Genomic DNA, 27,650 nt, shown 5'->3' with positions numbered 1-27,650 from the left:
GTTCCCCCGGAAGTTCATCCAAGGCAACTATTACCACCGCCGCGTAGGTATCCCGATATTCCCGGCCGAGTGGAGGGACACTCACTGACGCTACCGGTCTCTCATCAGGCCTATCCCGAGTGATATCGCGCCGGACACGAATACTGAATGTACAATGCCCTAAAAAGGCCTCGTCTCTTGCTGTTGATAGTCGAAGTTCACTAACACCGAGAACTATTCAGGCGGGAAATACTATCTTGTGAAGAGCGGCGACTCTTGTTCTGCCATTACTGAGAGCCATGATATCGACATTGCCGAGTTTCTTTTCCTTAATCCAGGACTTGGAAGACCGGATTGTACCAACCTATTGGCAGGGCGTTCATACTGCGTAGCTCCTGTTGGTAATATCAGGAATTACCCTAATTTCCAGTGAGTCTCTTCCCTGCAATCGAGATATCTGGGCAGATGTCTTCTTGCCGCCAGATTTCCTGGGAAAAAGAAAGTTCTGACGCTGGTCAGAGGACGCATGGCCGTCCTGAATCCATGCTTCTCACGGCCTCCGCCGGAGAGTTGCTCCACTTCATACGAGACAGCTCCGTACTGGGAGTGGCCGACGGAAATCGCGAGCGCCACAACTGCAAACACAACTCCAAGGCCGACCACGACTATGATATGGACCTTAGACCTGCCACCGGCGCCGGGGACACCAGATGATTGTAAAGACTATGATCGACACAGAGATCCGCCCCGGAGATCTAGCCGGCAGCGGTACAACTCGTGCGCCGTTGTAGCCTCGTTCTACGCTGTAAGTGTATTTATAGCTGTCTTTGAGCTCGAGGGCCGATCAAAAAGCTGATACCACAGCCATGTCGCAGTGGATGTCGAAACATTTGTAGAATGGAACCCATCCTTAACTTGGGACGAGAATGATCGGCTTTCGTGTTTGCTCCTCGAGGGTTATAGATATTGTGTTCGACGAACCGAAATAACCCCTTTACCAAGACCGACTTCGAGCACGACGGTTGGTCCGACCAAACCCGCTACGTCAGCCTCGGAAGGAGGACAGCCCGTTGAATCAGAAAACACGAAGTCTCACTTGCGTACGCTCCGCTCCCTGTCTTATCAATACGCACGAGAGTTGAAATGCTGACAAGCGTGCAACGCATAGGGCCGAATGACGGGGAATTGTAATTCTACTTTGTCGAGAGTAAGGGTACGAATGCGTATGGCGAGTGAGATACATCGACATATCAGGCTGCCGCCAACAGCCAGTGTCTTCCTTTAGGTGGGATGGTAAAGTGTAGTTTGAACTCAGGAGAAGCAACGCTCCTAATGAGGAGTTGTTAACTGTTACATAATCACTCTAACCCCCATCTGGAAATGGATTTCACCATGACTTCAGAGGAGACCGTTTAACAAGTTGGCTGTCGAAGGTATATTCACGACGTTGGGTTGTGTTAGGCACTGATAAATACGGCGAATTGGTCCAATTAGCAATTATCTCGATCCAATGCCCAAGATTTCTTCTATTTCCAGCAACCTCATCGTCGATGAGGATATTCCAGGTTGGCGGGGGCGGGGTAGCTCCAGAATTTTGTGCATGGGTAGAAACGGAATAAAAGAAAGCATCAAATGATAATGTTAGTGGGGGAGGGGCAAGAGAGCAATGGAGGGGCAGCATCCAGGCTGCTTGCATGCTTGATGAGTGAGATTGGTTGAATCAATTAAGTACAATTGTACAACATGAATTGTATATTGTACAGTCGGAGGTTTTATCAGAACACGTAATCGAGAGAATTTCAACTCCAGCCTTCCTTCTTCTCCTCTCTTCAATAAGAGGGGGGCGGGGGAGAGAGAAAAAAAGTCGCCGACACCCTCCATCTCGATGGCGCAATATGGTGTACACTTGAACAAAGGAAAAAAATTTTCCGCCGTGGAATCCGAGGTCTCATCTCACCAGGGAGGACCGGAGATACATTGAGATCTCGAGCTAGACGAGATACATTAAGTTGTACTCTCTTGCGTAGTGCTTCCGACATCGCCCAGGTCGACAGAACGGGCAATTTACGAAGACTTCTAAGCTTCCATTCTCGGTCACCGCCGTTCAATGGGCAGGATACATATATATTAAGGTCGAAAAACAGATAGGGCAGCTTACGAAGTAGGGAGGATACCCAATGGAGGGACCTACGAAGTAGGGACCCTGTTCATTTCTCGTCGAAAGCGACAGAAGTCGACGACGGGCGTTTTGTAAGTGCAAGTCGGCGTTAGAATTGCTTGAAGCAGTCAATTGATGACACATCACCCCTACATCTCGGATTCATGCTGAAGCGAATCTGCAAAGATTGCCTTCCATGCAATATTAGGCTTGCTATATGCTTTCCGGTCTGCGCCGTCAACCAGGTCTTGTCTCAAGCTGGTGCGGCATCCTGACCACATCCAGCATAGGACGAATGGGAATTCATATCCTTGAATAAGACTTGGGACGATTGAAAGCAATAGGGCGTTAATTGCAACGCGAAAGTTCATTGTTAGTGCAGAATCAGTAGTGTACGAAGTAGAGCCTGAAGCCCATCTCGAGGTTACTGTTCCAACACTACATGTACGAAGTATACTTGTGTACACACCACACCATTTCCGAAAAGCCAAGAGACAAGGAGCGAGGGTGGCTTTAATTGTAGTTTAGTATACTTCTAGAGGCGCCAAAAAAAAAAAAAAAAAGAGCTTGAACGTTGCTGCGTTGATGAGCTTATTATTTCGTATATTGTGTGTTCAATGTTGCTCGTCTAGTGCTGCCCACTTGTCGTTATGCCCATGTGCGATCGCGGCCAATCAATCCGCCACTCCGAACCCAGACCAGATGAGAACTAGATGAAAAGTACGACGAGTTGAAATGAACGGAATAAACGTGAGAAGCGGAGGACCAGGCAGGGATGCAGGGGAGTCCCATTGGCTTTGGCTCTGTCATGATTGATGTACAACAAGGGCATGTGCAGACTCTCCACCGAGACCCTCAACGTATTTGATTTTACCCCGCCATCAGTCAATTGACCCATCTCGCCTGGACCTGAGCTCGCGTCGCTGGCCCGTTGTCGGTCTCCTCAATGCTGCTGCCTCCGCCGTACACAACGCTACAACCTCAATTGCATGAAGCAGCATGTTTTGGTGCTGCTGGGCTGCTGGGCTTGATGCGGCTACTCTTGTACGTAAAGTGGATTGATAAATGTACCCTTGTACTGCGTAAGTAGCATGGTTTTTGGCTTCGGCGCGAGCGGTGGCGTTGGACCGACAACGACATGGACTTCTGACATGAGCATGGATGGGCCATGGCATTGGGGAGCAAGGGAAGGAGCAAAGGAGGGGGAGGGGTTTGGTTGCCCCTCCCTTCCAAGTTCAGTCTCACAGTCTTATCACACCGCCCAGCCCACGCCTGCATTGGCCGCAACCTTCAAATGCGCTACTTCCATTTCTCCCTCCCCACCTCAAGCTCCGTCAAATTTTCTTCTTCTTCTTCTGTCATCCTCCTCTTCTCTTCTGTCATCCTCCTCTTCTCTTCTTCTCCCCTCCTCTCTTGAACTTTCTTTTCTTTCCCAAAACCCATCCTCCATCAGGGAAGTCAATTGTCATCTTTCTTCCCACCGGATCTACGTCTTGATCCTTCCATCATCATCACTACCTCCTTCTCCCCCAGGACTTGACTTCCACAGCCAAAATGGTTCAGTCCGCTATTCTCGGTTTCCCCCGTATGGGTGTGAACCGTGACCTCAAGAAGGCCACCGAAGCTTGTAAGGCAACCCGTCTTAAACAACAGCATTTCTTTCAATGTCATCGCCTCAACATAACTAACCGATGCTTCTCGCTTTAGACTGGGGTGGAAAGATCTCCCAGGCCGACCTCCTCGCCGAGGCCAAGAGGCTTCGTCTCGCTCACTGGCAGATCCAGAAGGATGCCGGTGTCGATGTCATTCCCAGCAACGACTTTGCCCTCTACGACCAGGTCCTATCCCACATCCAGGACTTCGGTGTAAGTTCTTCCTCTCCAGCCAGAACACATTGGCACCAAGTTTTGAACCGGAGGGAGCGTGCAGCTAACCTATTTTCTGTCTCTAGGCTGTCCCCGAGAGGTATACCCAGAACAACCTCGATGTTGTTGACCAATACTTTGCCATGGGCCGTGGCCACCAGAAGGACGGCATTGACGTCCCCAGTTTGGAGATGGTCAAGTGGTTCGACTCGAACTACCACTACGTGAAGCCCACTTTCCAGGACAACCAGACCTTCAAGCTTGTCGATGCCCCCAAGGCCGTTGTCGAGTTCAAGGAGGCCAAGGATGCCGGCATCTCTACCCGCCCCGTCCTTGTTGGCCCCGTCACCTTCCTCCACCTCGGAAAGGCTGACCGAGACCAGTCCATCGAGCCCATCGACCTCCTCGAGAAGCTTCTCCCCATCTACGAGCAGCTCCTCGTCCAGCTCAAGGAGGCTGGTGCTGAGACCGTCCAGATTGACGAGCCCGTCCTCGTCTTCGACCTCCCTGAGAAGGCCAAGGCTGCCTTCAAGACTGCCTATGAGAAGTTCGCTGGCCTCGGCGACAAGATCCCCAAGCTTGTCCTCGCCACCTACTTCGGTGACATTGTCCACAACCTTGACGTTGTCCCCAAGAACGTCTATGCCCTCCACATTGACCTTGTCCGCAACCCCGAGCAGCTCGAGACCGTTATCGGATCTCTTGATGCCAACACCGTTCTCTCTCTCGGTCTCGTTGATGGCCGAAACATCTGGAAGACCAACCTGAAGCGCGCCATTGAGACTGCCGAGAGCGCTATCCAGAAGCTTGGTAAGGACAGGGTCATCATCTCGACCTCCAGCTCCCTGCTCCACACTCCCCACACTCTTGCCAGCGAGAAGAAGCTCGACCCCGAGATTGCCGACTGGTTCTCTTTCGCCTCCGAGAAGGCTGTTGAGGTTGTCGTCATTGCCAAGGCCATCACTGAGGGCCCCGCCGCCGTCCGTGAGCAGCTTGAGGCCAACGCCAAGTCTATGCACTCGCGTGCCACCTCTACCCGCACCAACGACCCCAAGGTCAAGGAGCGACAGGCCAACATTACCCCCGAGGACTACAAGCGCAAGTCCGAGTTCCCCATCCGAATTGACCAGCAGCAGAAGAAGCTCAACCTTCCCCTCTTCCCCACCACCACCATTGGCTCCTTCCCCCAGACCAAGGAAATCCGTCTCCAGCGAAGCAAGTTCACCAAGAAGGAGATCGATGAGCAGCAGTACGACAAGTTCATTGAGGAGGAGATCAGGAACAACGTCAAGATCCAGGAGGAGCTTGACCTCGACGTCTTCGTCCACGGTGAGCCCGAGCGTAACGACATGGTTCAGTTCTTCGGTGAGAGGCTCAGCGGCTATGCCTTCACCACCCACGCCTGGGTCCAGAGCTACGGCTCTCGATGCGTGCGTCCTCCCATCATTGTCGGTGACATTTCTCGTCCCGCCCCCATGACCGTCAAGGAGTCCAAGTTCGCCGTCTCCATCTCCAAGAAGCCCATGAAGGGCATGTTGACTGGTCCTGTCACCTGCCTCCGATGGTCGTTTCCCCGTGATGACGTCCACCAGTCCGTCCAGGCTGAGCAGCTTGCTCTTGCCCTCCGCGACGAGGTCGTTGACCTTGAGAAGGCCGGTGTCGACGTCATCCAGGTCGACGAGCCCGCTCTCCGTGAGGGTCTCCCTCTCCGATCCGGCAAGGAGCGTGATGCCTACCTTGACTGGGCCGTCAAGGCCTTCAGGCTCTCGACCTCTGGCGTCGAGGACTCGACCCAGATCCACTCCCACTTCTGCTACTCGGAGTTCCAGGACTTCTTCCATGCCATTGCCGCGCTCGATGCTGATGTCCTCTCCATCGAGAACAGCAAGTCTGATGCCAAGCTCCTCCGCGTCTTCGTCGACTCTGCCTACCCCAGGCACATTGGCCCTGGTGTCTACGACATCCACTCCCCCCGTGTCCCCAGCGAGGAGGAGATCAAGCACCGCATCGAGGAGATGCTTCAGTACCTCAAGCCCGAGCAGCTCTGGATTGATCCTGACTGCGGCTTGAAGACTCGTCACTGGGAGGAGACCAAGGCGGCCCTTGCCAACATGGTCAATGCTGCCAAGTTCTTCCGCGCCAAGTACGCCAAATAAGCGTTGGGCGAGATGTCAAGGAGGAGTTTACAGACACAAATACCACACTCATCACGGTCTGCTCCTCCCTTCGCCTTTCTCTTCTTGTTTCTTCCAATTTTTTTTCTTTCCTTCAGGTTCCAATTGAACCTCCTTTGGTGTGTGTGAAAAGAACAAAAAGTCTCGTCTTTTTCATGATTCTTTGGCATCTATCATGTTTGTTGCTTCGGTAGTGGCAGGGTAGCCACAATGCATTGAGATAACGGAGGTCACGATTTCAACATCGGCGTTTACTATATCAAGGTTGAGGTTTGCATGTTTCCCATTTTTTTTGCTTTGCTTCTCTTTTTGGTTGTGGGATTTTTCTTTGTTTTTATGATACACCCCCCTTTGTTTGCACGGATCTGGAGCTGGGATATTGGTAAAATGAAAAAAAAAAAATGGTCTGGCAGGAATTCAACATAGATGCATATGTACACATGACTCCTTACGGAGAAAAACACCAGCTCATGAGAGGCATCCCATCAACCGGGACCTCATATCGGATGCGAATGGAAAGGTGGCGCGGCATATGGCAACTGGAGAAGGAAAGGGTGGATTCAGGCTGGATTGGAGCTCTGGGGGTTTCTTATCAGAGAATCTTCCGGTGTCTCTGGCCGTCCGTCTCTGTTCCCTTACTACTAGGACTTGGCAGAATGCTTTGAAGACCTAGATAGGTATACTATTAATAACATGAAACCCCGCTTCAACCGGGGATAAATATTTCTTCTTCTGTGGTGTTTCTTGTGAGAGTGTCTTCTGCATGATAAGACTTGACCGGTCTGTCTCGTCCCTGGGAGGACGTCGATGGGAGGTTTCTAGGTAAGGCTGGATGGGGCTCGATGGCCTGAGCAAGAAATGAGGCAGTTTATGGGAATGATCTTGCAAGAATACATCACAATTGTACTCGCTGGCAATCAGGGCATGCATGCATCGATGAGAAGTAGATGTCGAATAGATCAACCTCTGACGATCCTAAGTGATGCCACTTGATTCAGTTGTTTCCCCAGGATGATGAGACTGTGTGTCAAGTTACTTTTCCTTATCCTTCCATTTCTGCCCTACTCAGTATTCCCTTTTGCTTCGATCTCCCTTCGCCTGGCAGGGCCTGTTTCTTTCCGAAACAAAACGTGGGGGAGGGGAACATCTCACCTGTCATGAGAGACATGAGACGCCCACTCCACCTGTCACATCAACCGCATATATATGCCCCTTTTGATGGCAACCGTCTCCTGTATCGAGGGATGATGAGACTTGCATGAAAGCCAGAAGCAACAACGTCCCTACGTTTCAATCACTACATATAAAATTCATATTCTACTAAAGTACGAAGTACGAGGGGACGGTTTTTTTTTTTTTTTTTTTTTTCTTTTTTGGACAATCTGCACCGATTGTGGCAGGGCTCAAGAAAGGAGGTGGAGCTGCACAAACAAGAAGAATCGGATCTTTTTCCCACGAACGTTTATATTATTGCGGCATTTCCTGGCTTTTTGGGATCTGTTGATCTTCTTTGCTCCGCCTCGCTTCTCGCCTGCGGTTGGATATTTTGCCCGCGTCTGGATAATCTGGGCGGCTTGAGTGTTGATGATGTGTTACCTCGGGTTATATTGGTATGGGTTGATATTGGGATTTCGGGACGATGATGGGGGATTTACCTGGTAAATGGGTGATGGGCAATATCCGCGTAAAGGACGTGCGTTCGGTAATTTATCACTCACCGAAGTTCCAGAGTCGAGGACCCATTTTACAACGCCGTTCGGATAGTCAATGCCAGTTAGACAATGGAGGAGTCTTCGGGAAGCCTTGTTCTGTCTCGACGATGGAGGTTTCACGACTCAAGGCTTGTCTTCAAGTTTTATTACAAAGTACTTTAAACAATGGGCCGCCAATCCTGGTCTTTTTTGCCAGGCTAATGGGTCGCACAATGTCGAGACCGAAATTGGGGGAGGAGCTCATCTTATTGTGTGTAATGAGAGTAATCTCCTCACTTTCCGCTAGATGAAACGTGGGCGTGATTGGGAGGCAGAAGATTGCGTGTGCTTTTCCCGGCACCTATGTGAATCAGGCTACGACACGACTTGGTTTTCTGGTAGAGATATGGAGAGAAAAAGAGAAGGATCTCACGCTCTAGATGCTGCTTGGTTCCGCAGGGGACCGCAACGTGGGAGTGAGGTCCCGGAATGGATATCCGGACCATCGCATTCGTCGTGCGGCCGTGCTTACGACGACATCGGGTAGGGTAACACAAGAACGAAGTACATACATACAGAACCTCACGATGTTCGATCAACACAAGATGATGGGAGGTCACTGCGTCCAAGTTATGATTGTACGGAGCACGCAGTACGTCGTGCCCGGAACAAGTGCAAAGTAAGGGCACACGTTGTTGAACCTTGCATAAAAGAGTGTGCCGAAATAACCAGCATGATCGATCGGGAACGGGGAGGATTTTTTTCTCTTCTTCTTTGGTACGCCGAGTCAGATCCTCCGAGATCGCGAAGGGGGGATTCACTTTCTTGGTTAGCCCTGCGCCTTGTGGCGATCTTAAAGCGCTGTCGATCTTGAACTCCGCCGATATCCAGACGGAGAGTGGGTTGGAGGTGCCAAACATTAAACTGGATGCATTGATCACGATGAGTGTTTACTTTGTTAGTGAGTTTGGGATTGGGATTGGAGGAGGTGAGGCAGTGAAGAGGGTGACCCCGCCTGCATGACGATCCACATCAATGATCAAAGCTTGTTTTTTCTTTTCTTTTGTCCTCTCTCTGTTACAACATTCAAGCAGGCCTGTCTATGAAGTCATATGTCAGTAGTGCGTGCATACTTTGTACTTTCGATGGAGTGTCCTAGTTTAGTTCAATCTCCCCCATCTTTCCCGGGTCGTTCGGGCATGGTGGGATTTGGGCGCGAGATGAGACGACTCTTCCCCCAATACATCTGATCGTGAAGGATGGACCCTAGTGGCGGTGACGATATTAAGCAATGTCCGAGAAGGGGACATTGCCAGGAACCCAAGATGACGAGTAGCAGGATTGTCAGAGCTGGCGCCCTGGTTTCAACAGATCACAATGTCGCCTATTAATATAAGAGGGCGTCCTCCTGCCTGCCAGTAATACAGAGCCCCAGGATGGAAAATAAGGGGCTTGCTGGCGACATCACCGTGGCCAAAAAAAAGGTCAGGATGGTGTAATTACACTTCATTTTACTTGATGACCCGAGATGTTTGGCCCCAAACTCTTGGTCTGAGGCCGCCTTCCAAGGTACGAAGGTACCAGCGCAATGATCCTTTTTCATCCCAAGACCTTGCTGGTTCGTCGTCGACCGATTCCTGTTCCTGGACTTGACCAGCTCTTTCCCACTTGGCAAAAGATCAAAAGAGCGGCTACGAGATTAAGGGAGGTCCGGACTGCAGGGTGACCCCGGTCGATCTGCATGGGAAGGAGCGGAGATCCCTGTTCCCTCAATTGGTCGTTTACCGGGATTTGGTTGGCTGGAGTTTGGTCCAACCACGCTGTCATTGGCTGGACCATTTGTCTCAGATTTTCTTGTTGTACACTTGTACCTGCATGAAGTGGGCCATCCAGATGACAGGGAAGGGGAACCTGACCAACGAGAGGGGGTCGCAGCTCCCTTGTTTTTATTTTAGCAGCTCATTGCTTTTCGTACCTGGGATGGAAGAGTCGGTCTCTCCTTCCTTGGTTATGGAGCGGGGCTCTGCTGTTTAGCCCCTGAAAAAGGAGCAAAGTTGGAAGTTGGAAGTTGCGAAGAGGCACGGGAAATTGCGCCGCCATCTACGTCGGTGTCTCTAATCTCTGGTCTATCCTCGCTTGGACACTGGGGACTCCCGTTCTTCCAAGTTTCTAGTGCAAGCCGACTTTCATCCGCAGAATTGGTGTCTCCAATTATTCGTACGAAGTAGACAACATTGGTAGTAGCACAGCAGAAGGGCTTTATTTTTCGTATTCCCTTCTTTTACTTCGTGCGGATAACCCATATGAAGAAATCTCTTGGATTATACGAAGTACATCGCAAGTACAAGCCGAACACGATCTCGTGCAAACGCAGGGCTTTATGACGAATCGACCCGCCTCCAAGTCGGAAGAGGAAGATTGTCGTTGCTCCTTAATTCCACGATGCCAGGTTGTTATGGGTCTTGACATGGGCTGCCAGCACCCAGTGAAATAATTCAGTCGGACAGGTACCTCTGGCACGTCAGCAGTGCAGCCCAATACTTGGGTGAGCGAGGTACACTGTACTTTGTTCTGCGACTGGGGCCGCCCGGACACCCCAAATGTGCCACGGTCAATCCAAGAAATCAAAACGAGGACCTGGCGCTTCCACCGCACAATGGATGGTGCGGTCGTTAGCTCGAAGTATGGAGTACTTCGCATTAAGACCCCAGCTGACCCTTGCGTGTAAGTTGGTGGCTGTGTGTGTTTCCAGTTTCCACTAACAAAAAAACTGCGCTGCCCAGAAGCCCAGGACCCGGAACAGCTCATGCTTGCTTGGAAACGGTCCTGTCGACTCACATCAAGCAAGGTACCTTGGTTCCAATCTTGTACCGCCACTTGACGTCTCCATGGCATTCGTCGCATAACGCAAGGGACCCTGGTGGAAATCTGCGGCGTGGGTGGGGATCGAGATGCCCTGGCTCACGATTTTGTGCCAGTTGCCGCCATGTAGCCGTCGCATTGGGGCGAATGTGGATGGGAGGTCTATGAGCAAGTACCTGTCGCCTGTAGGGGTTGGTGGAGGCAGATTTCAGGAACATCTGGAATAACATGCATCCTTACGGACCACTACGACGCTACCCTCCTCTCATCAAATGCGGCCCCTTTAACGTGTGGGTGCAAAGAAGCAGCAGTGACAGCCAGCTAGGGCAACCCTTCATTTCGAATATAAGCCGAGATGGCTTCCTTCTTTCGCACGATCCTTACCTCTCCTCCTCTCTTTTCCTTCCCTAACCTGCTCTTGAGGTCTTTGCTCGCTTCACCTCTGACCAACAGTCTCTCATTTTTCTGCTGTCATTCATTGACGCTGCCACTCCTTCGAAACCAACCTTTTACTTTCTTTCATTCGGGGCAAACTGTGTCTGCCGCCTTTCGTGGAATCGATTTCCCAACCTGAAGTTTTTTCCAGATATCGGTATCGACATCGCGTCCCCAAGAGCATCCAACACTCCGACACCAAAATAAACATAAAAACGAACTCGAATTGAGATATTGCAAGACAGAAGACAAGCCAACGCACAACCGCCAACATGAAGTTCGCTGCTGCTCTTGCTCTGTTCGCTGTTGCGAACGCCGGTGTGGTCCCCCGCCACCACCCGGGAAAGCCTGGTAAGCCCGGCCGCTCCAGCGAGATCGAGACCCCCGCTCCCGTTCCCACCGAGGGTCCCGTCGACGAGACCCCTGCCGAGTCTATCGTCTACGTCGACACCACTGTTGATGTCGCCCCTGTCGAGACCGTCGTTCCCGAGGTCCCTGTTGAGGGTGGTGAGGAGACTCCTGTCCCCGAGGTCCCCGTCGAAACTCCCGTCGAGGAAACCCCTGTAGAGGAGACCCCCGTTGAGGAGTCTCCTGTCGAGACTCCTGTTGAGGGTTATCCCGAGGAGCCCGCCACCTCGGAGCCCGCCGCTACCGGCTCGACTGAGACTGCTGATGCCGAAGTTCCCGAGGTGACTGAGCCCGCTGCTTCTGAGCCTGCGGCTTCTGAGACCGCCGCCACCGAGACCGCCGATGCGGAGACTCCTGAGGCCACCGAGTCTGCCGTTGAGTCTGCTTCCGAGTCCGCCACTGACTCTGCTGTTGAGTCTGCCACCGACGCTACCACCGTCGCCGCTGATGCTACCGAGGGAAGCTCAACTGTCGAGGAGACCGTCTCCGCCACCGTCACCGATGCCAGCGCTACCGTCACTCCTCCCCCCTTCGCCAACTCTACCGCCACTGGCTTCACCAACTCTAGCTCCACCGTTGACGGCGCTTCCCTCACCACCCTCACTGTCATCACTACCGAGGTCAAGACCATCACTTCTTGCGCCCCCACCGTCACCGACTGCCCCGCCAAGCAGTCTGACATCGCTAGCCTTTCTCCCGATCAGCTTGAGGTAGTTGTTGTCACCAACACCATCGCCCTCACCGAGGTTGTCTGCCCCGTCTCCGAGGTTCCTGCTATCTCCAGCTCTGTCATCTCTCAGGCCATTACTGGTGGAATCACTGGTGTTACCCTGACTCCTGAGCCCACCACCACCGTCCAGGCCACCTCGACCACCACCAACACCATCACCATCCAGAGGCCCAAGCCCACCGGCGACGGCAACGGCAGCACCGTCCCTGGCAACAACGGTGGCAACAATGGCGGCAATGGCGGCAACAACAACGGTAACAATGGTGGCAACAATGGCTCCACTGGAAACGGCTCCACCGTCCCCGGCAGCTCTGACTCCAGCAGCCCCGTTGGCGAGTGTGTCTGCCCCGAGGCCGTCACCGTCACCATCCCTGCCTCCACCGTCTACGTCACCATTGGCAGCAACGGCTCTCCCACCGCCGGTGGTAAGACTCCTGTTTCCACTGGCAAGAACTCTCCCATTGGTGGCTCTGATGGCGAGGATGATGAGGACACCAACTCTGGAAACAATGGCAACAACAACAACGGCAACGGTAACAACAATGGCAATGGTAACAATGGCAACAACAGCGGCGAGGACGTTGATGATGGTGAGGAGGACCTCGATGAGTGCGACGAGATCGAGTTGACCACCACCATCCAAAGCACCGTCACCGTCCCTGCCTCCGCTGAGGAGACTGTCGAAGCCACTGGCTCTGCCTCCGCCACCGCTGAGGAGTCTGAGGCTTCCGCTACTGCCACTGCCGAGGAGTCTGTTGAGGCTTCCGCTACTGCTACTGCCGAGGTTTCCGCTGAGGCTTCTGAGGCACCTGCTGCTACCTCCGCTGAGGAGTCCGCTGCTGCCACTGAGGCTCCCGCCACCACTGCTGCCGAGGAGTCTGCCGCCGCTACTGAGGCCCCCAGCGCCACCGAGTCTGCTGCGGCTCCCGAAGAGACGACAGCCGAGGAGACTCCCGTAGACAACAGCGAGGAGGGCTATCCCGAGGAGGAGGTCCCTGCCACCGAGACTACCCCTGCTCCTGAGGTCGAGGCTCCCGTTGAGTCCGCCGCTCCTGAGGTCACTGAGACCCCTGTTGAGGACACCTCTGTCCCTGAGCTCCCCGTCGATGAGTCTACTCCCGAGCCCGTCCACAACGCCGAGACCCCTTCCCCCGAGACTGAGGTCGAGGACCCTGACACTGTCTACGTCGACGAGTACGTTGATGTCGTCCCCGTCGCTCCCAAGAAGAACTAAAGTCGTCGGGTAACGCAAAGCAAAAAGGGGATGTAGAATATAGCTTCAGGTAGTTTAGGAAGTTAAGTGGATTTGGGGTGTTGTTTCTTCGGATGTCATAAATATTTTCTTTTCATGTGTCAAGAATAAATGTCATTGCCCACCTCTTTGTTCTTGATGCCTGCCCTTTTTCTACTTTGATTTTCTTTGAGGGGTTGCTAGCTTCAATCTGGCATCACATTGCAATATGACGAATCTTCTAGAGTTCAATGATATGTGTATGATTTTGTTTTTTTATCAGATTCGGCCTTCGGCGCTTTGCTTTGTTCTGTTAGTGATGCCATTAAATAAGATGACTGTTCAGTGCTTCGTGGTCAATTCCTTTTCTACCCTCGAGGCATTAAGGCGTACTGGCGAGAGTCCGGTAACTCGAAAGTAGGTGATTTCAAGAGTAAAGTCTCCAATATCTTCAACCCATTGGTATTATTGTCCTGTCCGAATCCGCAGATGCTACTCGTAATCATACAAAACCAGCCTACTAAGCGCCGAACCCAAAGCTAAACATCCTAAGCTTCCCATTCCTCATTAAACCCTTGAAATAAAATCAAGAAAAAAAGCCTCAAGGGGGACATACAACCCTTCAAAGTGCCCCAAGCCACTCACTTCTCTCTTCCATCCCCATGTAACACAGCCTCGTACCTCTCTGGAGGCAACAACCCCGCCAACGCACGCCGCAGAGCGCCCCACGACTCGTCGATAGAGCCGTCGAGCTTATCGACCGAGCGGATGTTTTCCCGGATGGAAGAGAGGTGGTTGTTGAGCTGCGCTGCGAGCGCCGTGACTTCGCTATCGGGAAAGTTCTGTTATTCATGTCAGTTACTTGGTTGTTCTCGTAGCAAACCTGGGATATTTTGCGGAGTATAAAGTAGAAGAAGAAAACTCAACATGAGGGGACAAAACATACCGCAAACACCCACTCGCCCAACGGCCCCTCCCCATCCCTAGCTAAAACCAACTTCTCCCTCCCATCCGCATCGGGATCCCACCGCTCCGGGAGCAAAGGATGCGCCGACTTCCTCAAGCTCTCCCTCCATAGATTCAACTCCCTCCTCGAGTTCTGCGAAAGCGTAGACAGCTCAGCCGTGTCCCTCTCGATGACGGCATCCATCCTCTTCTCCTCGGCTCTGAGGATCTCTATCGAGTGGAGGAGGGGCTCTAACCTTTTCTCGAGGGCCTCGGTTTCGGAGATTACAGCTTCTAGGTCGAGTTCTACCTCTCTGCCATCCGGGCCGTCGCCGTCATCGGCAGCAGCAGATTTCCGCTTGTTTTTGTTTTTGCCGTTGTAAGATTTCTTTTTCCGAGTCGCGAGTTGGACCGAGTATCTAGAGGCCGGCGGAAAAGGTAAGCCTAGCGAGATACTGTTCACGACGCGCTTCGTCGCAATGCGGATAGCTGCCGTCGCGGCGTCGCGGCGCGGCCCCGGAGCGTAGGTCTGCAGGACGGGACGTTCGGCGAGCTGGAGGGTTTGGCGGGCGAGTTCGACGGAGGAGGGGTTGAGGGGCGACCATTTGGAGGAGATTACCGACACGGGGATTTCGCGCTGTTTGGGCGCGATGTAGAGGTAGGGTTTGCGTTTGGGGCGGGGGGCTTTGCGCTCGGGTGAGGGTGAGACTGGGGATGGTTGGGTATCTGCTTCTTGTTGTTGCTGTGCTGAGGTAGTGGATTTCCGGCCGCGACGTTTGGGGGGCTCGTTGTCGGTTGGGGCCGCAGTGTCGGGGGGCTGTTGTGTTGGGGTGGCCTCGTTAACGTCGGATCGGCGGGGCCGACCACGCTTCTTGGGTTCATCCGCGGGGGGGATGTCGTCCGCGGGAGCTTCTTTCGATAGAGACGGTCGTCCTCGCTTCCTGGGCTCCTTGGCAGGACGCACTTCGTCCTGCGCTTGCTTCGATCGGGATGGTCTTCCCCGCTTCTGCGGCTGATCCAATTGAGGTTCCTCATACTCATTCTCGTCCTCACCTTCCGTCCGTTTTGGCAAGGATGGCCTCCCTCTCCGTCTGGGCTCTTGCGCTCTCGAGGCTTCCGCTGGTGTTCCCTCCTCCGTCCGCCTCGACAACGACGGCCTTCCCCTCTTCTTAGGTTCTTGCGTCCTCGGCGCTTCGGTCTGGGTTTCCTCCTCCACCTGCTTAGACAATGATGGCCGACCCTGTTTCTTCTTCTCTTTCTTGCCTCGAGAGGCTTCCGAGGCCTCCTCTATGGTCTTGTTCTGCGCCTCTTCAATAGGTACTTCGCCCAGAGAAGGTCGTCCCCCCCTCCTCCTCTTCTTCTCAGGGGCCGGGTCCCCTTCCAGCTCGTCATGATCATCGCCGGTACCCTCCGCTTCGCGCGCATCCTTCGACGGTCGTCCGCGCTTCCTCTTCGGCTTCTGCGCGGGGCTAAACGTAGAAGCTACCACTTTGGCCGGAAGACCGCGTTTCCTAGGGCGCTCTTCGGCCGCGTCTTCGTTTAATTCGTCGACTGGAGGGTTGCCGGAGATTTCGTCTTCATCGGTGTCAGGCTGGTGAGGAGAGGGTTGGAGGGGATCTGACGCGTCGTTGGGAGGTGTCGCGGTTGGGGGCGCGGCGCGCTTGCGCTTTAGGCCTTTGGTTCTTGGGGGCTGAGGACGGACGAGTTAGAATGATGGTGAGAAAAAGGAACGGAATCGGGGAGATGAATTGATATTTATTACCATTTTGAGATAGAGGCATCCATCGGTAGTTACAGAGTATTGTGATGCTTTCTGCGATGGGTTGTTGCATCGATTCTATCAAGGTGAAGCTGAGAGAGTGCTCCGACGCGCCACGGGTGGCTTGCACCTGGCAATTAATGGTAACTGGCTGCCAGGTGGCTACATTTGCCTGCAACTTCGTGGACAGACGAAGTAGAGCTTGCATAAGCTGCAGGCCTGTCCGGAAAATGGTCCAGTGGGAAAGGCGCCTGAGTTGAGAGTTCCCCAGGCGGTGGCGTCAGCGGCCCAGCGGTCCGGAACAGCACTGAGCACCGCCACGAAAAGGGTTAACAGAGCGCTCGATGGGGACTAGACGAGATCAAAATGATCCACCCTCATTTGCTGCAGCGGAGCTTGATGGAGGGGAGGAAACCGCGAAAAGCTACGTGTACTCACCCTCGTCCACCTCCTTGCTGCCGTTCTTCTGAGACACTTCGATTCTTTCGCGTTGAGAGGAGAAGTTATAATAATAGTTGCCTATCGTCCTGTATTAATTCTCGTCTAGATCAATTTCAACCAGCTGCTTATCCAGGCTCGATCAACCGCCAGAGCTGTGCTGCTAATTCCGACCTTCATTTACGCTTATTATTACTTTGTAGTATTATAATTAGCCCGGACAATAACTTCTCCCCGTCCAGGCAGCTCCGAGGACCCTCTTTCTTCTTCCCGCTTCCCTTTCCCATCTAACGCCCTTGGCCGAGCTGCATCATCACCGAAGCTCCCCATTCATCGACAGCTTCATCCCAGGTTTCCCTCACATCGCCCAATTAGTCGACTAACGCGACAATGCGCATCTCATCCACCATCCTCCTGGCGATGCCTCTCGCGGCCTCGGCCGCCGACTCCCTCTTCGACCAATACAAGGCGCAGTTCCAAAACATACTCGGAAACTGGGGCTACTCCTCGGGCGGCTCGGCCGACTCGGCCGCGGGCGCTGGCTCTGACGCAGCCCCCGAGGCCAAGGCTGAGGTTGTTGATGACTTTGCGGACGCGACCTTCGCTGCCGAGGGCGAGGAGCCGCGGGTGTCGGGGTCGACTTTGTCCGTCTTGACTATTAACAACTGGAAGGATACTCTATTTGCGCCGGTCCAGGAGGGTGCGACTACTCCTGAGGAGTGGTGGGTTCTCATTACGGGTCGGAACAAGACCTGCGGTGGTAAGTTGGGCCCAAGTTGTTCCCTTTTGATATTCATCGCCGTGGTCCCCGCGTGCCAGCATGGGCGCGTTCTGCTCCGAGCCGTCGCGATTATCAATTTCTATTGGTGTCGCCTTTCCTGGTTGTTCTCGGTCTCCTTCGCGATTCTAATGTATGCGCGCTCAATCAACAGGAAGACACTGTGTCAGGGCTGAGGCAGCCTTCAACGAAACGGCAGACCACTTCGCAACCCTGCCCGAAGCCCCCCATATGGGCCTCATCAACTGCGACAACGAACCCGTCCTCTGCAACGCCATCAGCTGCGGTCCCGGCAGCCTCTGGATCCTCGACGTTCTCCCGCCGCCCCTCAACGTCGACATCAACATCAAGCGCCTCAACCTCACGACCGTCGAGGCCAAGGACATCATCGGCTACCTTCCGCGCGAGGGCAGGAAGGAGGCCGGGTTCCGCCCGTTCATCTCGTACTTCCACCCCTTCGACGGCCCTCTGGCCAAGTACGGCGTTCTCATCCCATTGGGCTACGTTGCTTGGGTGTTTTCGTTCATTCCCAATTGGCTGTTTATGTTTGCCGTTTCTGCCATCAGCAGGACTATGATGTAGGTCTTTTGCCCTCTTCTCCCTGTCTCTGTCCCTATGGATAGTCACTTGCTAACATTATCTAGGACCAACCGCATGCGAAACACGGAGGAGCGTCGGGCAGCCCAGCGTGCTGCTGCTGCTGCCGGTGCCGCACCTGCCGCCGGCGCTGGTCAGTAAAGAGGAAGGCAATCGTTTCTTTTTGAAAGACGAGACCATGGCCGGGCACCTGTACTAGGAAGGTTCTGTTTGTAAATCGTTCAGGTCACTTCTATTATGCGTGGAACCCTTCTCACTTGGGACGTGTCTGTTATTCTACTTTGGGACTTTTTTTTCTTCTTTTAATTCGGGGCGGGAAAAGGCTAGGGAGGGTATCGGGTATCAAACAGATAAAGGAAACAAGGTATCTCGCCAGGAATCGTATCAGCAGACCAAAAATTCAAGAACCAAAAAAGAAAGAAGAAAAAAAAGTGACAGCCTCACTCCATGTCGTTACACCTCGCTGTAAGAGCTTTTAAAGCCTCGAGGGTATCCTGTGGCAGCTCCTTATTATCCAGCTCCCCGTAGCGCAGATCGCTCATCGTCCCCACGGTCTTCTTGAGCGATGCGATGATGGTCTTTTCCTCGTCTTCCAGAGCCTTAATCTCGGCTTCCAAGTCTTCTACGGCGCCGTCCAGTTCGGGGATGATGGACGAGAGGGTGTGTTTCGTATTCTTTGCATCAGTCGACGATCCGAAGAGCTTTCACGGGGAAAGACAAGAAGTTAGCATAAAGAAGAGCATGAAAGATAAGCCGTTTTTCCTCCCCGCCCGAAAAAAAAAAAAAAAAAAGAGGGTCTCTTCAAACGGGAGGAGGTGCGTGGGCAAAACTTACGGCCCTCTCAATCTCAATCTCGTCGTCTTCCTCCCCTTGCTCCTCCTCCCTGCGCGCCTTGGCCACTTCGTCGCGCAGGCGGTATCCCCTCTTTGTTTCGACGGCGATGTTTTTGCGCACGGCGTCGACGGCTGTGGAGCGCTGGTGTTCGAGGTCGCGGTACAGGGTCTGGATGTTGGGGGAGGATTGGTGGGGGCGGGGGAAGAGGGCGGCGAATTGGTTTGGGGTTATGATGGTGCGAAGGTCGGCGGGGAGGAGGAGGTAGTTTGTGAGGATCTGGGATTCGGTTGGGGTAGACATTTTTTTTCGGGTGGAGGAACTGGGGGTTGGAGGAGGTGGATGAGAGAGGATTGACTCCAAGGAAAGGTGTGATGATCCTTGTTGAGGTCGAGGAGGGTGTGGCGTCAGAGGGAGGAGATGGGACTAGACAAGCCGGCCGGGGCGAGGAAGACTCGGAGCGCGTCGATGGTAGATATAAAGTAGTTCGTTCTCGAAGTTGTTCAGGTATTTTCCCATCACAGCAAAGCCCGAGGCGAATCAATTGAAGACTCCAGCCGCATCATCAGCTATTAGGCACTGCATTGTGGTGTACGAAGTAGTGGGTTACTGGATACCAGACCTCGACCTGTCGGAGACTGACTCTTAGCACAAAATACGGAGTAGTTTACAATTGGGAATTTCGATGGGAGGTGTCGAGCATGTCGCATGCCATTTTCTCGCCCCACCATAAGTCAAGACCCTTGCAAACCGGCCAACGGGTGGTTTGGCTTAGGCTGCCATCCCCGCAAAGGTCGCAAAGGTCGCAAAGATCACTCCAATCTCTTCTCCCCCGCCCTCACTAATGGCACACTCTCAGGTACCTCGTCCGCCACGAGAAATGTACTCCGTAAAGTATGTTGGCCATCGACGTGTTGGTCTAGCTAATTTGGGGATAACGGCGACAAACTGCCAGCGGCTTATTGGAGCGCAGGAGCTAGAGCAGAAGCTAGTGTAATCCCAGCACTCCGCAGCCAGCACTTTACAGAGCTCCACCAACCCTGGTAGCTTTTGAGTTTTGAGGTGGTGTTGAAGCTTAAAACAGTCTCTGGAACTTCAAGCTGCCGACCTAACACTACCGCTGCTCAACTTCCCCAGAGACTGGGCATGTGGCGTGGCCCTGGCGCAGTGGATTTTAAAGTTTACTTCTGATGCTGAGGTTTTTATTATGATGTTCCCAGGCCATTTAAATGCCCTCAGCCCCCCGGGCTCTTCTTAACTTCTTTGATGGCAAGTGAAGGACAGCCTGTGCAGTCATGGCGATCAGCGACACGGGCATATCTATACAAGGTCCCCCGGCTACCGGCGGAACGCTTATGGTCATCCTCGTCTTCCTCAGCATATCACTGTACAACTTCGTCGAGCTCAATTTCATCATCTTCATGACCTTCAAGACACGCCATGGTCTGTACTTTGTGAGCTTTCTTGTCGCCAACTGCGGTATCGCTCTATACGCCATTGGATTCATACTCAAAACCTTGAAACTCAACTCCGTTAACTGGCTGTTCGTTACCTTGATTGCGGTGGGCTGGTGTATGATGGTTACAGGACAATCCCTCGTTCTTTACTCGAGGCTTCACCTGGTCCTATATAATACGAAGCATCTACGCGCTGTACTATATATGATCATCTTTAACGCCGTCATTCTCCATGTACCTATCATCGTAATGGTATATGGTGCAAACTCGTCCAACCCGGGGCCCTTTGTCACACCGTATTCGATCTACGAAAAAGTCCAGGTCTCCGTCTTCTTCGCCCAGGAGGTCATCATATCCAGTTTTTATATCATCGAGACAACTAAGCTCATGCGTGCACAGAGGGAAATCCGCAGCAACGTCAGCAGGCGGAATCTCATGATACACCTGATCATCGTCAACATCGTCGTCGTCTTGCTAGACATAGCAATCCTCGCCATGGAGTACGCGGGGCGATATGGCCTGCAGACATCGTACAAGGCACTTGTTTATAGTGTCAAGCTAAAGGTGGAGTTTAGCATCCTCAACAAGCTCGTCGAATTGACACACGGGTCGACGCTTAGCGGTTCGTTCGATCCTACGCCTGATATCACGACCAGTACTACATGCAGGGATGCGGAGACTGCGCTGCGCCCAAGCCCCCATCTGGAACGCAATCGCCATCCGAGCCAGAGGAGCGCTTTGCTAGGCTATCCTCCCCACGCGATGTCTCCTCTGCCCGATCAAAACGACTCACGGCAATCTGAAATCTTTAATAAGTATCAAGCGACATCTAGACGTGCTTACTCTGCACCAACAACATCCATCGCCAGTTAATTGATTCTCTGGTCAAACTTCTTTTATTATCTCATACTCCCACGACCTTCGCCTAGGCACATCGGGACGAGCATACTCTCACGGGACTAGCTCGGGACGCCGTAGATCACGGACTCCAGTTCCCGGCGGTCGGAGACCGATGACCAGTGCGCTTCATGGGTGATGACTGGACATATTACGGTTGCAATCGCCACTCACAAGGTCAGTTAATCGATTATCTTAGCATTAGGCGATATGAAGGATCGAACTTAAAAAATCAGTCAACTCTCATAGAATTGCGGACACATTATTTAGCCACTGGGATGGTGGAAGGTTGGACTGCAGGAAGGAGCACAACCGTGACGAATGCCATGAAGGACAAGTCGAAGAATGGGCAAGTTTGTTGGGGCAGTCAGTTCAGATTTTAGTCGAGGCTGCGGATTTAAGTAGGACGCAGACGAAAAAAGTGCAACAAAATATGGTTGGCTGTTTCAAATGTAAATAATCATTGCCGACAAGGAACAACGATCAAGGAAAGGCAAAAAATGATTGTTGCCAGCTATCGGTCAGAGATTTGAGTGGCAGACGTAAAACATCATAGTCGATATCTTAGAGCCTAGCCGTCGGGATATTGGTCGCTATTTGGAGGGGTCGGTTGGGATGAGAGTGTCTCGGGGCGAGAAATTGCTGTTGATCCAATGCGTTTTCGTTGTCATTTAAGCAGCAGCAGTTGCGTCCTCGGGTTTCCGCCCGTACACCAAGGTCCTGTTTCAGAGATAGTTAGCACGTATAAATCAACAATCTGAGAGGTAGACAATGTCGCGCATGGGACTTACAGCTCATAATAAGGGTTGAGCTTCTTATTCTTCAGTGCCTGCCTCATCTTGGCAATGAAGACCTGGCACTCCTCGTATTTCCAGCCCACAACCTGCGTCAAGAGGTATAGCGAAAACCCCTCTATACCGCCGTCTATGAACATCTGCACAAACTGCCCGACCTCCTTCAACTTGGGGTCGAGGCACCAGGGGCTCATGGGGAGCCTGAACCTGCGTTCAGTAACGTCGACGAAGCCCGCCTCGTTCATGAGATCCGACATGCGCGAGCCAATGGCAATTTTGAATGTCTTGCCCATCTTCTCGCCAGCATCTTGGAAGACACGGTTCCATCGGTAGAAGATGTGCTCGGGGTCGGTGACGACGTCGGAGTGGACACGGATATCGAGCTCGACGTCCTCAAACCAGCCGCCAGGCTTGAGGTGGCGGTAAACCCTCTTATAGAGGGCAGACCAATCACTGATGCTGCCATAGAGGTCGCGGATGTGGATGTAGTCGAAGTAGTCGGGGGCCCAGGTCCACTCGAGCTGTGCGTCGTCTATGTAGAACTCGCAGTTGGGCGGCACCCACGCTGGCTGGATGGGAGAGATGTCCGTGCCGATGACTTGGGCGGAGGGGAACTGGTCGGCGAAGTCTCTGGTGGATAGAGGGACGGTGTCAGCGCGTAATAAAGGATTCCAGTCGGACTCTATCAGCAACTCACATTGCCCATAAGCCAGTGCCGGTTCCCAAGTCCAAAACTCTCTGATGGTAAGAAGCGTTTAGATCCACGAAGCTGGGCGGGAGGGACGAAAACGGGCATCAATAGGCTGGCGGCGTACCTGTGGATTATCGCCAATAGGTGCATGGAAAAGCTTATTATCGAAGAGTAGAAGCAGGTAGTGATGCCTATAAAGGTCGTTGAGCGGGATGTGTCATGCTGAGGCAGATTGCCAGCCATCGAGAACGAAACACTAGCGGATTGCAGACTATTGATGAAGCTCACGTTATATCTAGACCTTCATTTTGCTGGTCGTCGTTAGGGGCCCTAGAACAGATGTTCGAATATCAGTTCTGCTAATATACCGCTAACACCAAGCCATCGGCTTCAGTCCGTGTAATCGGGGGTCGTGTCCCACCAGTACTCTGTAGTCTTGGAATTCCCGTAAGTACGGCCGTGTATTCTACGGAAGTCTCGGACGCTGTCGGTTAGAGAAGCCGTCGAGGAGGGTGCCTCGCTGGTGAGGCCCGGGCAGCATATCAGCATACACTCAGGGCGAAAGAAGATGGGAGGTTCGCGGGAGTACGCTACGTCAATTCCGAGGCGGCATCATCGAGTTCGCCTTCATTCTCAAATTGAGGATCCTGCGCTCGCGATCAAAAAGTGGTTAGCCGAGACGCGACCAGAGCTCAACACTACACCATAACTAGGGCGTGTACTCTTGAAAATCCCGCTTCTCGGGGTTAGCGGGGAAAACGTACTGCGATTATTGGAACTGACGACACCGGCGCGGCTGACCTGGGACTGGAGGCCGGAGAGGTCTGTTTAGACTTGGGGCTGCTCATAGTGGCTCCGTGTTCTCAAACTCGGACCGAGAGGATTGTCAAGAAAGGATTGTCAAGAAATACCATATGGAACCTGTGAGGTCCTCGGGGCTCTTCTAAGTAGTTTGCTCCGACCTCGAGAACAGGCCACTCCGGTGGTTGTGATAACCCCCGCACACTACCCCGGCTTCCCATTTGAGGATATATGCTCTCCAACCACGCCAGTCTGCAACGAGATGGATGAATGATTGGACAACTGTTGGGACCATGCTCAAAAATGTGATGGGGGGCTCGACTACTTTCTCGCGTGCGAGGAGTGCCGCCACGGTGATAACCCGCCCCATTTTTTTTCTTCATGTTTTTTTCCAGGGCTGAGCAAGTCAGAGAAGGAATGGAATTCGCTGGCCGTATGAAATGCTATTTTGGGCTGTCGATCCGTCACCGGCTCCGTGAAACATGATCTTGGCTATAATAATCCTAATCTTCTTCATAAGTTTATGCTGGGATCCTCAACGTTAGCTTGAGAGATCTTCGCCACTATCTAACATATCCTAATTCAAGTGATAGACGGGTATATAATCTAACACTTTATATTTATAAATACCTATTTAGTACCTCTCCTGAGATATGTTAGGTGGTGGATCTGATCCCTCACACAAACGTTTAAGATCCTGGTCCAGGATCATAAACTTCTTAGGAGCCTCACTCACCTTCGCATTCCCCGTTCGGGAAATCCCGCTCATCACGTGGCTGGGTCTCGAATTCATCTTCATATCGCCACGCGCCAAAAATAGCTATAAAGTATAGACAGGGAGAACAAAGTTTGGAAAAGGACATGCACAGTCAAATGGCGTTTGATATGAATCTCATGCAGTTGTTGACATCTGTTGAGGTTCCTTCCACAGGCAGGACCAGATCGCGAAGCCTTACGAGCAAGTCACTAAATCTGATGCGTTTATCGATGACGGTGGGCCGCGCATTGAGAGTGTTCCACGACGCGCAACGGCGGAGGCCAAATGCCTAAATCTAGATTACTTCGTACAGCTACTGTTTGCCACGTCCCACCATGACCTTCTCAGATTGAATGGTATCGGGGCTTTAGTAGAACCAAGCAGGGTAGTTTAGTTGTGTGCCAAAAATGGCACCCTCGACACCTCCATCTAGCGTAGTTTATGGTGGAAATTGTCCAGAAAATAACTGGACGCGCCGACGCGTAAAGAGCCTGCCTCTCGCAAGGTCCTCCCAATTAGTTCTCCCACTCATCCTCCCTCGTCCCTTCACCAGCCCATTGATTTTTTTTTGAGAGTCAAAAAACCCGAATTCGTAAGTTCTCTAAATACACATACGGAATCTCTTAATTGTTTTATGTTTTGAAGCAAATATTGACAATATTGAACAGATCAACTCGCTCAAAGATTTTGGCCAATACTTGAAGCTCATCTGAAAAAGAGGTCTGAAGTGCGGATTGAGCCGAATGCACTGTTACTAGAGTGGAAAACCACACACTATACACAGTGCGGAATTCCCCGACCCATCTCAATATCTCAATATTGCTCGCAATGCTAACATGTCCACCGCAGTTTCTGCCCACATCTCACACCAAGAGTCCATTCCATCCCCGTGATATCCTCTGTACAATACTTGAACCACCCTGCTTGCCTCTATCCTTTATCTTCTAATCCCCCTCAAGAACCAAACTTTCTCTCATTCATCCTATTCCCATCACACACTCCTCCCCCATTCGCCACACACCAACATAAACCCAACCCTATGGCTCCCTCAAAACAACCCCCCCAGCCCTTCGCCAAGGATGAAAAGGTCCTCTGCTTCCATCATGAGATGCTCTACGAGGCCAAGATCCTCGACGTCGCCCCCACCGACTCCGGCGACGGCTTCCAGTACAAGATCCACTACAAGGGCTGGAAGAGCACCTGGGATGACTGGGTCCCCGTCGACCGCATCCGGAAGCTCAACCCGGAGAACGTCGAGCTCGCCAACCAGCTAACCGCCCAGATGAAGAACCTCACCCAAAAATCTACGAAGCAGGTAAAGAAGGGAGGCGCCAAGGCTGTTGCTGCCGCCGAGTCTGCGAGGGGTAGTGAGGAGAGGGGCGGTGCTGGGACGACTACTCTGGGAGGTAGGGGTCCTAGGCGCGCGCGAGATTATGAGCTTGAGCATGTATGTTTGCTCCCATTCCCCCTTTCTTCTTCTCTTATTCTTCCTTTTTTTTTTTTTTTTTTTTTTTTTTTTTTACTGTTTTCATCGACGCCCCCGCCTGTACTCCCCCTGTTCTTCTTTCTGGATAAGTATCACGATTCTTCTACGGACTCTGTTGCTCCAAGTTTTTTCACACTTCCCATTCTCCCATCGCGCGCCGAAAGAGTATTCTTTATGATCCTGATGAACTCGAGATCTTTTCACTAACAATCTGATAGGAAGAGGCATTCCATTCAAGGCCCTCTATCAAACTCCCTATCCCCGACCACATCAAGGCCATTCTCGTAGACGACTGGGAGAACATCACCAGGAACAACCAACTAGTTCCCGTCCCCCATCCTCACCCCGTCAACCAGATCATTGACGATTACCTCGCTTACGAGAGGCCCCATCGCGAGGAGGGCTCCGCGCTTGCGGATATTCTTGAGGAGACTTTTGCTGGTCTTAGAGAGTACTTTGAGAGGTCTCTCCCCAGGATCCTCCTCTACAGGTGAGTTGTTCACATGGTCATCCCTGACATGTCGAACTCCCTCTAAATATCTCGCCTCCTTTTTTTTTTTTATAGGTTCGAGCGAGTTCAATATCACGAAACCCGTGAAATGATGCAAAAGACCAAGGACGCAGAAGCTAAGACCGTCTGTGATGTCTATGGCGCTGAGCATCTCTGCCGCCTACTCGGTATGTTTCCCCAACGTCCACCTCCACACAATGCCCCGCCGCTTCGATTAACACGCCACTTCATGCAGTATCCCTGGAGGAGCTAGTCGCGCAAACCAACATGGACCACCAGTCCGTTTCCCGTCTCCGTGACGAACTTGTCAAGTTCACCACTTGGCTTGGAAAGAATGCTTCTAAATACTTTGTCCCCGAGTATGAGACTCCTTCTCAGGAATACATTGAGAAGACCAAGTTCTAGGCCTTATCTCCTTACATTTTTTTTTTTCTTTTACATTTCATGTTTACTTTAGTTATGGCGTAGGGGAAGGAAGGGAAGGGTGAATAGGGTTTTCTTTTACTTTGTTTATCCATTCATCTTTTTTGCAGGTCTCAAAAAGTCCTCCTAGTTAGGTGTTCCCTGAACTGAGTATGACTTTTAGTCAGGGCAGTATTCAGTCAGTCTTGGGTATGGTTGATTCTTTGTGATAGTGAAAGAATCACAGAGATCCCAAGGTTTGGGGTGGGTGGTCGCTCCAACAGGCAGAATAAAATATGAATTGATGGAGCACATCCACTTAACGACATCGTCATCGCAGAATTCAACTGTTCAAATGATGGAAACTCAGTTGTAGTCTTGGAACTTGTACACCTCCTCTCTCATGAAGGTATCACGGTTTGATCTAAAGCAACAGCAAAGACCCTCACCTCGGCCTCGAAACCAGATCAATCCCACTAGAAACACGAATTGATCGAAGACCATGTAATCCAAGTCGGGAATATTATACCAGTCTATAATCATCAAGCATATATCCCCCTTTTTCTCAGGACAATATACACACATATCATACACCCCTCTCCCTCAACCCCCTTTACACAACCTCCCCCCTCCTCACATTCCCCTCAACCACAAACCCCCTATCAGGCCTCCTCTCCTCCCTCACCTCCTTCTTACTCAGCGCCTTCTCCACCTCCTCCACCCTCACCAACTCCTTCACCTTCATAATCATACCCGCGAACTGCGCGCTCACGGGGTGGAACACCACCTGGCTGCGGCGTCGGAGGCCCAGGGCCGCGAGAACGCCGCGCGTGCGTTTGGGGAGGCCGATGGCCGAGCGGTGGAGGGTTATGCGGAAGAAGGACATTTTTTGTTCGGGGCTTTTGCTGTTTGTGAAGTCGGTTTTTTTGGGTTTGGCTTATTTGAAGGGAACTGGTTCCACCGAGAAGAAGAG

The 27,650-nt window shown here is 52.3% G+C and overlaps 6 protein-coding genes and 3 pseudogenes across 6 annotated transcripts; 5 read left to right on the top strand and 4 right to left on the bottom strand.

The window, feature by feature from the left end:
* Positions 1-3,691: 3,691 nt before the first annotated feature.
* SAPIO_CDS0958 (Probable5-methyltetrahydropteroyltriglutamate--homocysteinemethyltransferase) lies at positions 3,692-6,158 on the top strand (the record flags this gene model as incomplete). The annotated part of the gene is made up of 3 exons (XM_016783631.1): positions 3,692-3,764; positions 3,845-4,002; positions 4,089-6,158. The coding sequence occupies 3 exons, from the start codon at positions 3,692-3,694 to the stop codon at positions 6,156-6,158; spliced, it is 2,301 nt and encodes a 766-aa protein (XP_016645905.1).
* A 5,278-nt stretch (positions 6,159-11,436) lies between these two features.
* SAPIO_CDS0957 lies at positions 11,437-13,536 on the top strand (annotated as a pseudogene; the record flags this gene model as incomplete).
* Positions 13,537-14,174: 638 nt separating this feature from the next.
* On the bottom strand, positions 14,175-16,243 carry SAPIO_CDS0956 (uncharacterized protein; the record flags this gene model as incomplete). Its single annotated transcript, XM_016783630.1, has 3 exons — positions 14,175-14,375; positions 14,480-16,168; positions 16,241-16,243. The coding sequence occupies 3 exons, from the start codon at positions 16,241-16,243 to the stop codon at positions 14,175-14,177; spliced, it is 1,893 nt and encodes a 630-aa protein (XP_016645904.1).
* An 822-nt stretch (positions 16,244-17,065) lies between these two features.
* On the top strand, positions 17,066-18,191 carry SAPIO_CDS0955 (uncharacterized protein; the record flags this gene model as incomplete). Its single annotated transcript, XM_016783629.1, has 3 exons — positions 17,066-17,435; positions 17,608-18,031; positions 18,098-18,191. 3 exons carry the CDS (start codon positions 17,066-17,068, stop codon positions 18,189-18,191), a joined length of 888 nt encoding a protein of 295 aa, XP_016645903.1.
* A 299-nt stretch (positions 18,192-18,490) lies between these two features.
* Positions 18,491-19,184, bottom strand: SAPIO_CDS0954 (Uncharacterized protein; the record flags this gene model as incomplete). Its single annotated transcript, XM_016783628.1, has 2 exons — positions 18,491-18,751; positions 18,885-19,184. The coding sequence occupies 2 exons, from the start codon at positions 19,182-19,184 to the stop codon at positions 18,491-18,493; spliced, it is 561 nt and encodes a 186-aa protein (XP_016645902.1).
* Positions 19,185-20,176: 992 nt separating this feature from the next.
* SAPIO_CDS0953 lies at positions 20,177-21,211 on the top strand (annotated as a pseudogene; the record flags this gene model as incomplete).
* Positions 21,212-21,906: 695 nt separating this feature from the next.
* SAPIO_CDS0952 (uncharacterized protein) lies at positions 21,907-23,568 on the bottom strand (the record flags this gene model as incomplete). Its single annotated transcript, XM_016783627.1, has 6 exons — positions 21,907-21,955; positions 22,027-22,659; positions 22,727-22,767; positions 22,845-22,911; positions 23,009-23,050; positions 23,522-23,568. 6 exons carry the CDS (start codon positions 23,566-23,568, stop codon positions 21,907-21,909), a joined length of 879 nt encoding a protein of 292 aa, XP_016645901.1.
* A 1,749-nt stretch (positions 23,569-25,317) lies between these two features.
* On the top strand, positions 25,318-26,680 carry SAPIO_CDS0951 (uncharacterized protein; the record flags this gene model as incomplete). The annotated part of the gene is made up of 4 exons (XM_016783626.1): positions 25,318-25,725; positions 25,983-26,254; positions 26,330-26,442; positions 26,511-26,680. 4 exons carry the CDS (start codon positions 25,318-25,320, stop codon positions 26,678-26,680), a joined length of 963 nt encoding a protein of 320 aa, XP_016645900.1.
* Positions 26,681-27,290: 610 nt separating this feature from the next.
* On the bottom strand, positions 27,291-27,563 carry SAPIO_CDS0950 (annotated as a pseudogene; the record flags this gene model as incomplete).
* Positions 27,564-27,650: the final 87 nt, after the last annotated feature.

This window comes from Scedosporium apiospermum (genome assembly GCF_000732125.1).
Source record: "Scedosporium apiospermum strain IHEM 14462 chromosome Unknown SEQ_SAPIO_0044, whole genome shotgun sequence".
Classification (NCBI taxonomy): Eukaryota; Fungi; Ascomycota; class Sordariomycetes; order Microascales; family Microascaceae; genus Scedosporium; species Scedosporium apiospermum.
The sequence above is the reverse complement of the archived record's forward strand: the minus strand, read 5'-3'. Positions and strand labels throughout refer to the sequence as shown.